General features: G+C 41.8%; 1 protein-coding gene and 1 long non-coding RNA gene across 6 annotated transcripts in view; one reads left to right on the top strand and one right to left on the bottom strand.

Moving 5' to 3' along the window:
• Window positions 1–12913, bottom strand: part of TTN (titin) — a 267591-nt gene that overhangs the window by 15596 nt on the left and 239082 nt on the right. The window contains exons 282-298 of the mRNA XM_073881860.1: window positions 12429–12731; window positions 12025–12330; window positions 10136–11902; window positions 9516–9809; window positions 8532–8819; window positions 8113–8412; window positions 5964–8030; window positions 5568–5870; window positions 5154–5459; window positions 4754–5044; window positions 4360–4656; window positions 3927–4232; window positions 2501–2806; window positions 2138–2419; window positions 1363–1956; window positions 954–1241; window positions 548–847 (exon numbers count right to left, since the gene is read on the bottom strand). Of these exons, the coding sequence (XP_073737961.1) occupies window positions 548–847; window positions 954–1241; window positions 1363–1956; window positions 2138–2419; window positions 2501–2806; window positions 3927–4232; window positions 4360–4656; window positions 4754–5044; window positions 5154–5459; window positions 5568–5870; window positions 5964–8030; window positions 8113–8412; window positions 8532–8819; window positions 9516–9809; window positions 10136–11902; window positions 12025–12330; window positions 12429–12731 (8598 nt within the window). The remainder of the gene's footprint in view (window positions 1–547; window positions 848–953; window positions 1242–1362; window positions 1957–2137; window positions 2420–2500; window positions 2807–3926; window positions 4233–4359; window positions 4657–4753; window positions 5045–5153; window positions 5460–5567; window positions 5871–5963; window positions 8031–8112; window positions 8413–8531; window positions 8820–9515; window positions 9810–10135; window positions 11903–12024; window positions 12331–12428; window positions 12732–12913) is intronic.
• Window positions 1–12913, top strand: part of LOC112806828 (uncharacterized) — a 55664-nt gene that overhangs the window by 19174 nt on the left and 23577 nt on the right. For 4 of the 5 annotated variants that reach the window (XR_012375058.1, XR_012375059.1, XR_012375055.1 and 1 more), the window contains exon 3: window positions 504–645. The exons of the other annotated variant lie outside the window; for it this stretch is intronic. This is a non-coding gene — a long non-coding RNA (uncharacterized lncRNA). The remainder of the gene's footprint in view (window positions 1–503; window positions 646–12913) is intronic. 5 annotated transcript variants of the gene reach the window in all.

Genomic DNA, 12913 nt, shown 5'->3' with positions numbered 1-12913 from the left:
TATTTTGAGAGAGTGAGGATGAGAGAGAGAGAGAGAGTACATGAGAGGGGGGAGGGTCAGAGGGAGAAGCAGACTCCCTGCTGAGCAGGGAGCCCGATGTGGGACTCGATCCCGGGACTCCAGGATCATGACCTGAGCCGAAGGCAGTCGCTTAACCAACTGAGCCACCCAGGCGCCCAGTATGTCTTAGCTTTTTAAATAGCATGTAAGACTTGTGACTATTTTTCTAATTTTTGTACTTTTCTTGAGATTCCTCATTTTCTTCAATTGTATAAATACTTATTAAGCATGCATTCTGTATTTTTTTCTCACTATAACCTAGCCAGTCCCTCCTGTCTCCATCCCTCCTTTTCTCCTTCCTCTTTTTCATTAAAAAAAAAAAATTAACCATGTTGAAAATCTCCAGGAAAATTTAGAAACCTTAGAAAGACCCTGGGGTGAATTTCGGGACCTCTTTTTCCTTATGACATAGTAAAAACAGATTCCCTTCTGTTCACGTTCAGAATCAGGTGGGGAGAATGGTGGCCTGAAAGGTCCAAGGACTTACTGATGCTGCTGCGACATTCTATGACCTCAGACTGCAAGTAAGAGCCAATCCCGAAGCGGTTTGTTGCAGCCACGCGGAACACATACTCATTTCCTTCAGTGAGTCTGGTAAACTTAAAAGTCTGTCTAGTCACTGATTCAGATACTGGCAGCCATCCTGGACGATGGGCATCACGCTGTTCTACCACATAACCGCTCAATGGAGCGCCACCATCCAATTCAGGTGGTTCCCAGGAAATGGTAATTGAAGTAGCATCAATTTCATCAATCTTAATAGGCCCAGTTGGAGGACCAGGCTTATCTATGAAAGAGAAAGAAATCCGGGAAATTAATTTTCACTTCAGATCACAACTGGGTGACTGAACATCAACAACTTGCATATATGTGTCTTTGTCACACATCCTTACCAAGAATGATAACTTTGATGGTCTCTGAAGTAGTTCCAGTTACATTCTTCAATTCAAGCGTGTATTCTCCGGTATCTCTGATAGTGGTTTCACGGATGGTTAATTTAGCTACTTTAGTGTGAGTTTCAACTGTGACACGCTCTGATTCTCTTAGTTTAGAACCAGCAAAGAACCAGGAAGCAGCAGGTGGTGGACGACCGGCGATGGGTATCACAAGCTCCACTGGTCTGCCGGCTGGGACATGAATGGTCTTCTGAGGCATTGTAGAAAGATCAATTGTTGGCAACACTAGGAGAAAGAAAGTAGGCCTTTAATTCTTAAGCATTGTTTCTAATGACAAAGTATCATGAATTCAGAATGTTTTCTTTTACTTCACTATTATTGATGTTTTTGGTGATGTGGTACATACCTCTGAGGTCTTGTATAGTCACGGCTGTGATGATCTCTCTTGGTTCCGACACGCCTTTCTCATTTTGTGCCCTTACTCTGAATAGGTACTGTTCACCTTCATTTAAGGAAATAACAGTGTGCTCTAGGACGGTGGGTTTTAAGGTGACAACCTTCATCCATCTCTCGGTGCCAGCTTTGCAGGCCTCAAGAACATATCCAGTGAGTCGGCTGCCACCATCATAGAGTGGTTTTTCCCAGGCCAGAGTGACAGTTGATTTGGTGACATCGACCACTTCTAGCTTTGTAGGCACCAGAGGTACTTCTGAGACCAGAACTGCATCAGATGTTTCACAGGGTTCCCCAATGCCATAAATGTTTTCTGGCAACACTCGGAAATAGTACATGGTTCCTTCTACAAGTCCGGAAATTCGGTAAAGTGTCTTGCTGCATTTGGTAGTTACTGTTTTGAATGCTCTCATGGCAGCTTCACGCTTCTCAATAATGTAATTGTTGACAGGAGCTCCACCGTCAATTGTGGGAATTTCCCAGGTAATGGTCACAGAATCTCTTGATACTTCTTTAACTCTCACCGAAGGACAGGGACCAGGAGTATCTAAAAAAATAGAATGTAAGATTCATACTTATTTGCCGGTTGCTTGATAGCTTTTTGTTTTGTGTCTTCCAGGAACACGTATTCAACATGGTTTCTCTCTAGAGAGGTGATCCTAGGTCAAGGGGTATTTTTTTCTAAGAGATCTACTCACAGCATAGTCAATTTTAAGACCAATACTTACCATATACTTTAACAAGGACTGTTGCTGATTTCTTGCCAGATTGATTTTCGGCTTCAATAGTGTATTTTCCAGCATCATACCGGTTAACTTTGTCCACAATAAGTAAAGAGTAGCTGTCAGTGGTGTCAATAATTGCCCTGTTTGCAAGGTCAATGCCCTTCTTGCTCCATGTGATGACGGGAGGTGGTCTTCCAGATACAGACACCATCAGGCGCAATGAGGCCCCAGCTCTGATGGTCACAGTCTTCTTCAAGTCATCTGCAAGCTCTAGGTCTGGTATTTCTGGAAAGTAAATGTCAAAACTTAATTCACGAACAGGTGTGATGAGACAATAATTCACCTAAAAGCTTATATTATAAATACCTAGTCTTTCCACAGGCTCAATTTCAGCAGTTGACTCACTGTATTCACTCATACCCTTCGCATTCACAGCAGCAACCCTGAAGGAGTATTTCTGGCCCATTTTAAGGTCTGGCACAGTGAATTCAGTATTTCTTATTGTGGCATTGGTATGCACTCGGTACCAGTGATCAGTATCCTTCTCTTGCATTTCAAGAACATATCCCATGATGTCAATGCCACCATCATACATGGGCTTGGTCCATGCCAAACTAATGCTGGACTTGGTGGTATCCACAACTCTTGGAGCAGAAGGTGGTCCAGGGGTATCTGTGGAATTTAAAAAGGGGGATTTGGACATTATACAAATAAGGAAGCTTTGAGGTTTATATTTTTGGTTTTTAAGACTCACAAAGACATTGTTCTTCTCGCCCCCCCACCCCAGTATTTCAAAAGGTCTTTTAATAAGGTTTAGGGGGGAAAAAACCCCTGTGATTTATTAAACTCAATATTTTAAAAGGTCTTTTTATAGTGTAGTAAAGGATTAAAATTTAAAAAAAAAGGATTCATTGAAGATGTATCCTTATGGGCCATAAGAAATACAAGTTACCCTATGATCGCTGCATCTTAACCCACAAGTACGTAGTCACCTTCCTTTCTTCTGATTCTCCCTCCCCCAGAAGAGTAAGGCATTTTTGTTCTTTGTCCACACTCACCAAGATAATCTGTGTAACTGGGCTCCTCTGATATTATAGGACAGTGCTGTATGCTATATCATTATCAACATCATTATTATTTTATTTTAAAAATTACATTTCTTTAGAAAGATAGATGGTTTTTTCCTGCTACTTTGACCAGCTATGTTGGATTCTTCTAGCCCAGCTCATTGCTTAAAATACCTGTTCTCAGGGACTTTTCCTTAGTTGCTCAGCTTTCACAGGGTTAATATCACTTGTCACCTCTGTGTTTCTAATGAGTACAGGAAGTGGTTTCTTCTTCCCCTATTCAGTCACAATGGTATATTCTTTTTAGTCATTGGGCTCAAACTCTGTACAAGGATTTGCCATTTATTTTTGAAGCTCTTGTGACAATAATTTTGTTAGGCACTTATTAGAATACTAACCTTTATGCTCTTCTTAAAAGAGACATTTTTTTTCTTTTTAGTAATTATTATCACTACACCACAATATTTATAAAATCTCTTTCATATTGGTAGTAAAATAATTTTTTCATAGGCTGGAAAATACTGCGATAATTTTTAGCAACGTAACTGCTAACTTATCAACAGAAGTATGGTTAAAATGTTCTGGCTTAGCTGTATTTAAGATCCCTCTAATAAGCATATGCTTTTCTAGATCATTCATAAATTCCAGAGGTTCTTGGAAATGGTATATTGGAAAATTATTTGTAACATGGTTTTGATGGCTTATGTGTGATTCTTGGAACTCACATGATGGTTCTCGGCATGAGATAAAGTTGGAAGCTTCGCTGGGTTCACTGTTACCAGCAGCATTGACCGCAGTGACCCGGAACTGGTAATCACAACCTTCCATGAGGCCAGTCACCTTCAGCCTCGTGTCATATACCACATAGTCTTTGTTGACACGTGTCCAGCGTAAGCTCTTTTTCTCACGTTTGTCTACTAGGTAGTTGTTGATCTCATTACCACCATCAGATTCAGGTTTTGTCCACTGAATGATGATATGCTCTTTGCCAGCCCCAACTTCTTCAGGTATGCCCGGTTGTGATGGAATAGCTGTTTATATTTTTATGAAAATGAGCGTGGTCAGAATTACACAAAATCACTATTGATAGAAATGTCCCCCTCTCCCCCGATCCCATTATATTTAACTACCAAGTTGTTTCAAAGTATTCATACTCACTGAATGAGTTTCTGGCTACAATTGGCTCTGATTCAACAGGCACACCAGGGCCATATTTGTTCACCGCCCGCACTCGGAATATGTATTCATTGTTCTTAATGAGTCTGGTAACTACATGGGACAGGGTTGGGCATTCGCCTTCGACGATCACCCAGTTGAGCCTGCTAGTCTCTCGTCTTTCCACGATGTAGTGAGTTATTTCTGCCCCTCCATCTTCCTGAGGAAGGCTCCAGGCTAAAGTGCACTTTTCCTCTGTTACTCTGCTGACAGTGAACTTTCCACATGGGCCAGGGGAATCTGAAACAGGTGTCAGTGGCAAGCAATGATTCAGATCTTTTTTTTTCTCCACACTTGAAAATTCTATAAAAAATAAAAGAACATTTGACATGCTTACCAAGAACTTTGACCATGACAGACACGGCCTTGGTCCCACTGGCATTCTTCACTGTTAATGTGTATTTTCCACTGTCACTTCTGTCACAGAACTTGATCACAGCAGTTGCTCGTTTGCCTGTATACTGCAAAGAGACTTTTTCACAGAGATCTAGTTCCTTGTCCCCTTTGGTCCAGATAATTTTGGGTTCAGGTTTGCCACCAACTGCAGCATCAAGGACAAGATCCGAGCCTGCTCTGATGGTAACCAGATCACCCTGTAATCTGGCATCCAATTCAGCTTTGGGTGGAGCTGTCACAGGCAAAATGGATATGAATAAATATGACAGTTCATTTTCACAAAAATTGTGATCATTTAAAAGGAGTACATTGATTATTATTTATTTATTTATTTATTTTACCATATTCATCTCTGCAAGTGACAGGGCCTGTAGATTCTGATCCTTTGCTAATGACTCCTGCTGCGTTCTTAGCCAGCACACGGAATTCGTAAGTGTCTCCTTCACTGAGAGCCGTCACAGTGAAGAAATTGTCAGATACAATGGTATAGTTGCACTTTAGCCAGCGACCATCTCCAACCTCACTGACCGGCTTACGCTCTACAATGTAGCCCACAACCTTGCTGCCACCGTCATACACTGGGGCAGACCAAATCAGTGACACTGTTGATCTTGTGACATCTGTCACCTCTGGTCTTCCTGGTGCATCTGGAAGGGATGCAAAAGTCAAGTTAAAAAAATACAACTCTGAATTCTAATGTCAATAATAATGATGATGATAATAAACAAATATAGCCATTCAGTTTTAATACATACCAACTGGGTTTTGAGCCATCATAGGTCTTGAGGCTTCACTGGCTTTGCTAACACCTGCGGCATTGAGTGCATATGTTCTGAACTGGTATTCTAGTCCTTCTACCAAGCCACTCACTTTGTAGTTGCACTCTAAGCATGGCACTTTGTTTTCTTTCACCCAAAGAATGGTGTTACGTTCTTTCTTCTCAACCCAGTAGCCAATGATCTTACTGCCACCATCATGGTAAGGTTCTTCCCAACGAATAGACATGGCATTGGCAGACACGTGGTAAACTTCAGGTCTGGTAGGAGCACTTGGTGGGACTAAATATAAACAAAGGTATGAAATATGAATACAATTTTATAAAATTCAGGGGAAATACTTAATGGAGTTTGAAATATTTTTATTTTTCTTACCGAATGGATGCTCAGCAATTATTGGTGCTGATTCTAGAGGCTTGCTGACACCAAATCTGTTCTCCGAACTGACACGGAAAGAATATTCCATGTATTTTGTGAGATGAGTGACTTTAATCTGAGTGCGCTTGACACTGGAATTGACAAGCTGCCAAGCTGTTGTGCCCGATTCACGCTTTTCAACTATGTAATTAGTAATGTCAGTACCTCCATCATCTTTAGGTTCAGCCCATGACAGGACACATGATTCAGCTGAGACAGATGAGACCTCAATGGGGCCAGTTACTGGACCTGGCCTTCCAATGACCACAACTGTGATGGTAAATGTTTTAACACCAGCTGTGTTTTCCAGGGTCAAGAAGTATCTTCCAGAGTCACCTCTCATGCTATCCTTTACAGACAGGGTGGTTCTGTCTTTTGTTGTTGTGATACTCACTCGATCTGTCTCCTTAAGTCTCATTTCTTCAAGCTTCCATGTTACTTTGGGAGCAGGACGACCAGTGATTGGGACATCAATGGTAAATGTGCTTCCTGCTTTGCAAGTTATGAGCTGATTAGTAATTCCAGTGAGATCAGCAGTGGGCTCAATTTGAGGCTCCTTGATGATGACAGAGGAGAAGGCTTCCCTGGGTTCACTGTAGCCAGCATCATTCTTGGCCTTCACACGGAATTCATATTCAGTGTTCTCAACCAGGCGCTCAACTGTGAAAGTCAGCTGTTTGGTGCGACCAGCCTCAACCCAGAAGTCAGATCCCTTTTGTCTCATTTCGAGAAGGTAGCCAGTGATCCGGCTGCCTCCATCATGGTCAGGTTTAAGCCAAGCTAAGACTGCAGAGGATTTGCTTGTGTCAATGATATCAAGTCTCTTAGGGGGAGCAGGCTGTTCTGTGGCTACGATTGGTTCTGGCATTTCATAGGGTTCACCCACACCATACTCATTTTCTGCAGAAACACGGAAATAGTATGGAACGCCTTCTGCCAGGTCACTGACCTTGAGGATCTGACGAGTGCATTTTTCACTGATAGCCTGCCAGCTACGACGACTTGCTTCTCGTTTTTCTACCACATAATGATGGATTCGGGCACCACCATCAAGGATAGGAGCATCCCACATCAGTGTAACAGTTCCGCGGGTCACATCCTTGAAAGTGATTGGGCCCGGTGGGCCCGGAGTGTCTAGCACCTTTACAGTGAATGTGATTGATTTACTACCACTGTTGTTTTCTACAGTAAGGGTGTATTTCCCTGCATCATTTCTGTTGCAGTTTTCCACAGTGAGGGTGCTGAAGGAGTCTGTTGTGTGGATATCAGCCCGAATGCTAAGGTTGGAGTCAGGTTTGGTCCACACAGCTGTAGGAGTAGGTCTACCCTGGTAGGCAATGAAGAGGCGAATACTGGCCCCAGCTCTAACAATATGGGTCTGCTTGAAGTTTGCATCAATATCTAACTCAGGAGCTGCTAATCGGTCAACTGCTTTAATTGTGCCACTCACTTCACTGCTCTCTCCTTTCCCAGCACCATTGATAGCACTAACCCGGAATTTGTATTCTTCACCTGCCTGTAGATCAGTGACTGTATATCTTGTTTTCACACATGCCTCTGCATTTACCTTGTGCCAGTCTCCTAAGTCAGCTTTGCACATTTCAATAATATATCCAATTATTTCCATGCCGCCATCAAACACTGGCTTAGACCATTCTAAGCTCACAGTTGTCTTGGATGTGTCTGTCACTTTGACCACCGTGGGAGCACTTGGTGGGCTGACGGGCTCTCTACATTTGATTAGTCTTGAGATACCACTTGCAGGTCCTACTCCTGCAGCATTTTCAGCCATGACATGGAATTCATACTCGTTACCCTCTATCAGACCAGTGACTTTGAATCTTGTCTCGGAGATTGGTCTTTTGCTGATCACTTTCACCCATCGTGTGCTTTTCTTTTCTCTCCTTTCAAGGATATATTGTTGAATTTCATTGCCACCATCTGATTCTGGCCTTGCCCATGTCAGGGTAATGCTATTGCCTGTTACATTACTAGGTTCTGGAGTGCCAGGGGCATCGGGAACAGCTGTAAAATGAAGACAAGTTAGACATGTTGGTTGGAAGTTAATCTTACGACATAGCACCACTTGGTAAAAACAGATACTTACTGTATTGTATTTGAGCAACCACTGGGTCAGAATCAAGTGGCCTCCCAACACCAAACTTGTTAACTGCAGAAACACGGAATTGGTATTCATTGCCAGTTATTAGTTTAGTGGCAGTATAGCTGTGGGCTTGACAATTATCCTCAATTAGTGCCCAAGCAAGTCTGCTGGTTTCCCGTTTTTCAATGATGTAGTGAGTGACGGGTGCACAGCCGTCATTGAGAGGAGCATCCCACCACAGGGTCATCTTCTCGCCGGTAATATTGGTGAACCTTATTGGTCCAACTACTTTTCCTGGTGTATCTATAAGAAAAAGTTTCCAGAGTTAGTTTATTTTTCCTTGCCCCTTAAAAATGTAGTCAGGCATGTCTCTAAACCTAAGTCCTGTAAATTGTAAGATTAAGAAGTTATTTCAGAAGTACCTTGTACTTTCACTGTAATTTCTGCTTTTGAGGAGCCAGATGCATTTTTGGCTTCCACACTATATACACCACGATGGTCTCGGGTAGCATGTCTAACGAAAAGGCTGGTGGATCCTAGGACATCAGTTATTTCCATATTCATCTTCTTTTCAATTTCTACTCCATCTTTAAGCCAAGTTACTCGAGGTACTGGCCGTCCCTGCACCAAAGCTTTAATCCTAAGGCTCTCTCCAGACTTAATAATGAGACCATCAAAGTACTCAGGGCCAAACTCTACAGTTGGTGGAACTATAAAAGAAATAGAAATACTATGCATTAGTTTGGCTAAATAAAAACATAAGCATGTTTTACATTAGCACCATATCCTAAAGCTTGGAAGGGTAATGTTTATCCTGTGTTACCAAAGGCTACTGTGAAAGCAGGATGGATAATTGAGAATTTAGATTACGGGGCTGAACATCTGCGTGCTATCAGGTTATTCCCTTTTTATGTCTGTTATTAATCTCGCATTGCCATTTGTAAGAAGAAAACATTTATAAATCATTTCCTTCCTAAAGCTGTTGTATATTCAAACAAGTTCCTGTAAGAGGTCATCAGTTGCACTCAAGCAAGGTGATGACTGTAACACTGGGTGTATGTTGTATTTTACTAACTTCAGTAAAGCTGGACAGTTATTCTTGAGAGTGTTTTTCTTTATTATAAATGACTGGAATTACAAAACTAAAAACCTCATTCCCATTTGCATGCTATTTATATGGGAACAGAGTGAGACGATAGCCATGGTAAAAAGAATTGATGCCAATTAGCTTTTATTTTTCTTCTTTTTATCTGAAAGGTAGAAAATCTAATTCATCCACATAACAACCCTGGGTAATCTGTATGAAATGCTGTTCCTGTTCCCCTTTTACAGAATAGGGGCCTAAAGGATCTTTAAAAAATGTGAATGCTTTTAAGCATATTCGGAGATCAGTTGTAAATGCTTACCGTTTTCGTCTCTTGTCATGATAACGCCAGAAGACTGCGAGGGCGGACTTATAGTACCAATGGCATTTCTTGCAATTATTCTGAACTCATATCGATCCCCAGGACTAAGTCCCGTGACTGTGTACTGACATTCACTGACATCAGTAAAGTTGCATCTGACCCAACGATCACTCCCTTGCCGTTTCTCAATGCTGTAGGCCACAATCTTACTGCCTCCATCCCTCAATGGTGGGTTCCATTTAAGTGTGATGGTTTCCCGGGTGACGTCAATGTAGTCAGGAGTGCCAGGTGGGTCTAAAAAATTATATGGAAATTAACAGTATCATTTCTGTAATCCATTTCTGTCATCAGCTCCTTCACAGTGGAAGGAAAAAATGAATAAATCCCCTGAGCTCATTTTAATTTCAATTTTTTCTTTGTAGCTAAGCTTTAAAAAGAACTTTAAATTACTTTATTAGACTGACTTAAAATCATCCCCTTTGCTTTACTTGACCAGCTCTGTAGTAGACAGAAGGCAGGTGAGAAGGCGATATGTGGAAGAAAAGCTGTGTTTGATTTACTTGTTAGTAAGAAATTCAGTTGCTGAATTAAATATATTAGAATAATACTCAGTTACTTACCTACTGGAGAAACAGCTAAAGTAAATTTGCTTGGGTCACTGGGCGAGCTTAGGCCAGCAGAATTTTCAGCATATACACGGAACTGGTAATCTAGGCCTTCCATTAGTCCAGTAGCTCTATATTCTCTTCCAGATATTGGTGATGTATTAATTCTTTGCCAGAGGATGCTATTTCTCTCTTTCTTTTCAACGTGGAATCCAGTAACTTCTGAACCACCATCATAAACTGGAGCATCCCAAGTTAGTGACATGCCATCAGAAGTCACATTGTATACAACTGGCTTTCCTGGGGGGCCAGGAATCCTGAACTGGTGTTTTGCCACAATAATGTTTGAGACAAGCGGCTGGCTGACTCCGTATCTATTTTCTGCCCTAACCCTAAACTGGTATTCAGCATCTTTGACTAGATTAGGAACTTTGAAAGTTGTCCTGGCAACACTTGAACACACCATCTTCCAATTAGTTTGTGAAGCTTCCCGCTTCTCAATGCTGTAACAGGTAATTTCTCCTCCTCCATCATCTTCAGGCATGTCCCATGACGTGATGACACTGTCAGCCTTGATTTCATCAAATCGAATGGGCCCTTTGGGCTTTGATGGTGGGCCAAGGGTGATGATTGTAATGGGATATGAGTTTCTACAAACTGCATTATCGAGAATAAGGGTGTATTTCCCTCCATTCTCTTTCTTGACATTCTTAATACTCAAAGTAATTTTGTTTTCGGTTTTACTGAAACGAACATACTCGCTTTCTTTCAATGGCAAACCATCTTTCAGCCAACTGATAGATGGTTTGGGTTTTCCTTTATAAGGTAATTCAAGGTGCACATTATGCCCAATTCTCACAGCGACTTTTGCCTCTGGGATATCTGACAGGTCAGCTTCAGGTGTAATTACAAGTTCTTTCACTGTAATTGGCCCAATAGTGACAGCATCACTCAGTCCTTTCTCATTTTTGGCAGACACTCTGAATTCCAGGACTGACTGTTCCTTAAGTTGGCTAACTTCAATTTCACAGGTCTTACTTGTGCCAGCATGTGACCATGTTTTTTCACCTTTACCTTTCCTTTCCACAATATATTCTGTGATGACGCTACCACCATCAAAGTCAGGCTTGGTCCAGCTCAGGGTAACAGAAGTCTTTGTTGAGTCTTTCACTGACAGATCACGGATAGGAGCCGGGACTTCAGCAGGCTTCACTGGCTCTGTAGTTTCACAGGGTTCCCCAATTCCAATTTCATTTTCTGCAAGAACTCTAAAGAAGAATGGAGTTTTCTCTGACAAATCTGTTATCTTAAAGGATGTACCGGTACATTTGTGTGACACTGAAGACCATGTTCTCTTGGTGGCATCTCTCTTTTCAATGACATAATTAATTATGGGAGATCCTCCATCAATGAGAGGAGGATCCCAGAACAAAGTGACTGTGCCTCGAGAAACATGTTTCACCTGTAGTTTCTGGCAGGCAGCTGGCGTATCAAGCACCTTAACACTCACAGTCAAAGACTTTGGTTGACCAACACCGTTTTCTATTGTGAGAATGTATTTTCCTGTATCATTGCGAGTGACTTGAGGAATCATGAGTAACGAAGATGAATCAGTATTTTGAATGTTGTATCTGGCATCACTGCCGAGATTCTTCTCATCTTTTCTCCATGTTACAGTAGGTGGAGGTCGGCCTTTAAAGGGAATCAACACTTGTACATCTTCACCAGCTTTAGCTATAACAGAGGTTCTGAGAGCCACATCGAGGTCGATCTCTGGTTCCTCTGTAGACATAAAATGGACATATATTTTGAATTTTAAAGCAAGAAAATGAATGATTTCCTAAGAAGCACTCTCATAAAAAAACAAAACAAAACAAAACACAACCATACCGGTAGGAACATACCAAGTATATCTTTAGCTTGTACAGGTTCAGTCATTTCTATAGGTTCTCCTTGTCCAGCACAGTTTACAGCAGATACCTGGAAGTAGTAGTTGACTCCAGGTGTGAGGTTTGATACCACATATTCTGTAGTTCTGACCTCTCCCTTGGTAGAGACAACAGTCCATCCCTCTTCCTCTCCTTGTCTCATCGCGACAACATATCCAGTAACAGCACTGCCTCCGTCATAGACGGGTTTACTCCAGCCAAGAGTGATGGAGGATTTCGTTGAATCTGCTATTCTTATCTTAGCTGGTGGGCCTGGAGGGTCTGGAATGACCATTCAGAATACAGTAATTACACGATCATGTACAATTGAGGGACATGAAGGAGACATAGGTGAAGATGCTGCATTTATGAGCACTTACCGATAGGATCAGCAGCTTTGTAGAAGTCAGACGGTTCAGAAAATGGACCCTGACCAGCAGCATTTACAGCGCAAACTCGGTATTGGTAGTCACTGTTTTCCGTTAGGCCGGTCACTTTCTCTCTGGTGTCACGGATAGTCTCCTTTAAGACTTTAAACCATCCCAGGCTCTTCTTGTCTCTTTTCTCAAGGTAGTAGCCACTTACTTCACTACCACCATCTGCAACTGGCCTGCTCCAGACAACAGTCATTGAATTCTTGGTAATCTTGGTCACCTCCGGTACGCCTGGAGGCCCAGGAGTAACTATTTAGAAAGGAGAAGGAAAATGAGTTTGAAGGATCGACATCATTGATAAATTCTACTTTTCAATCTTCAAATCCTATGTAAGAATATTAGTTTCACTGACTATCCTTTCCCTTGTGACAAAGAGGACAGCGAGGGGAGATGTGAGACAAAAGAAAACATTCTAAGAAAATCATTCTAAG

This window comes from Callorhinus ursinus, unplaced genomic scaffold (assembly GCF_003265705.2).
Source record: "Callorhinus ursinus isolate GAN/ISIS: 27379988/994484 unplaced genomic scaffold, GSC_fseal_2.0 scaffold2, whole genome shotgun sequence".
In the NCBI taxonomy this organism is placed as follows: domain Eukaryota; kingdom Metazoa; phylum Chordata; class Mammalia; order Carnivora; family Otariidae; genus Callorhinus; species Callorhinus ursinus.
This window is presented reverse-complemented; position numbering and strand designations above follow the sequence as displayed.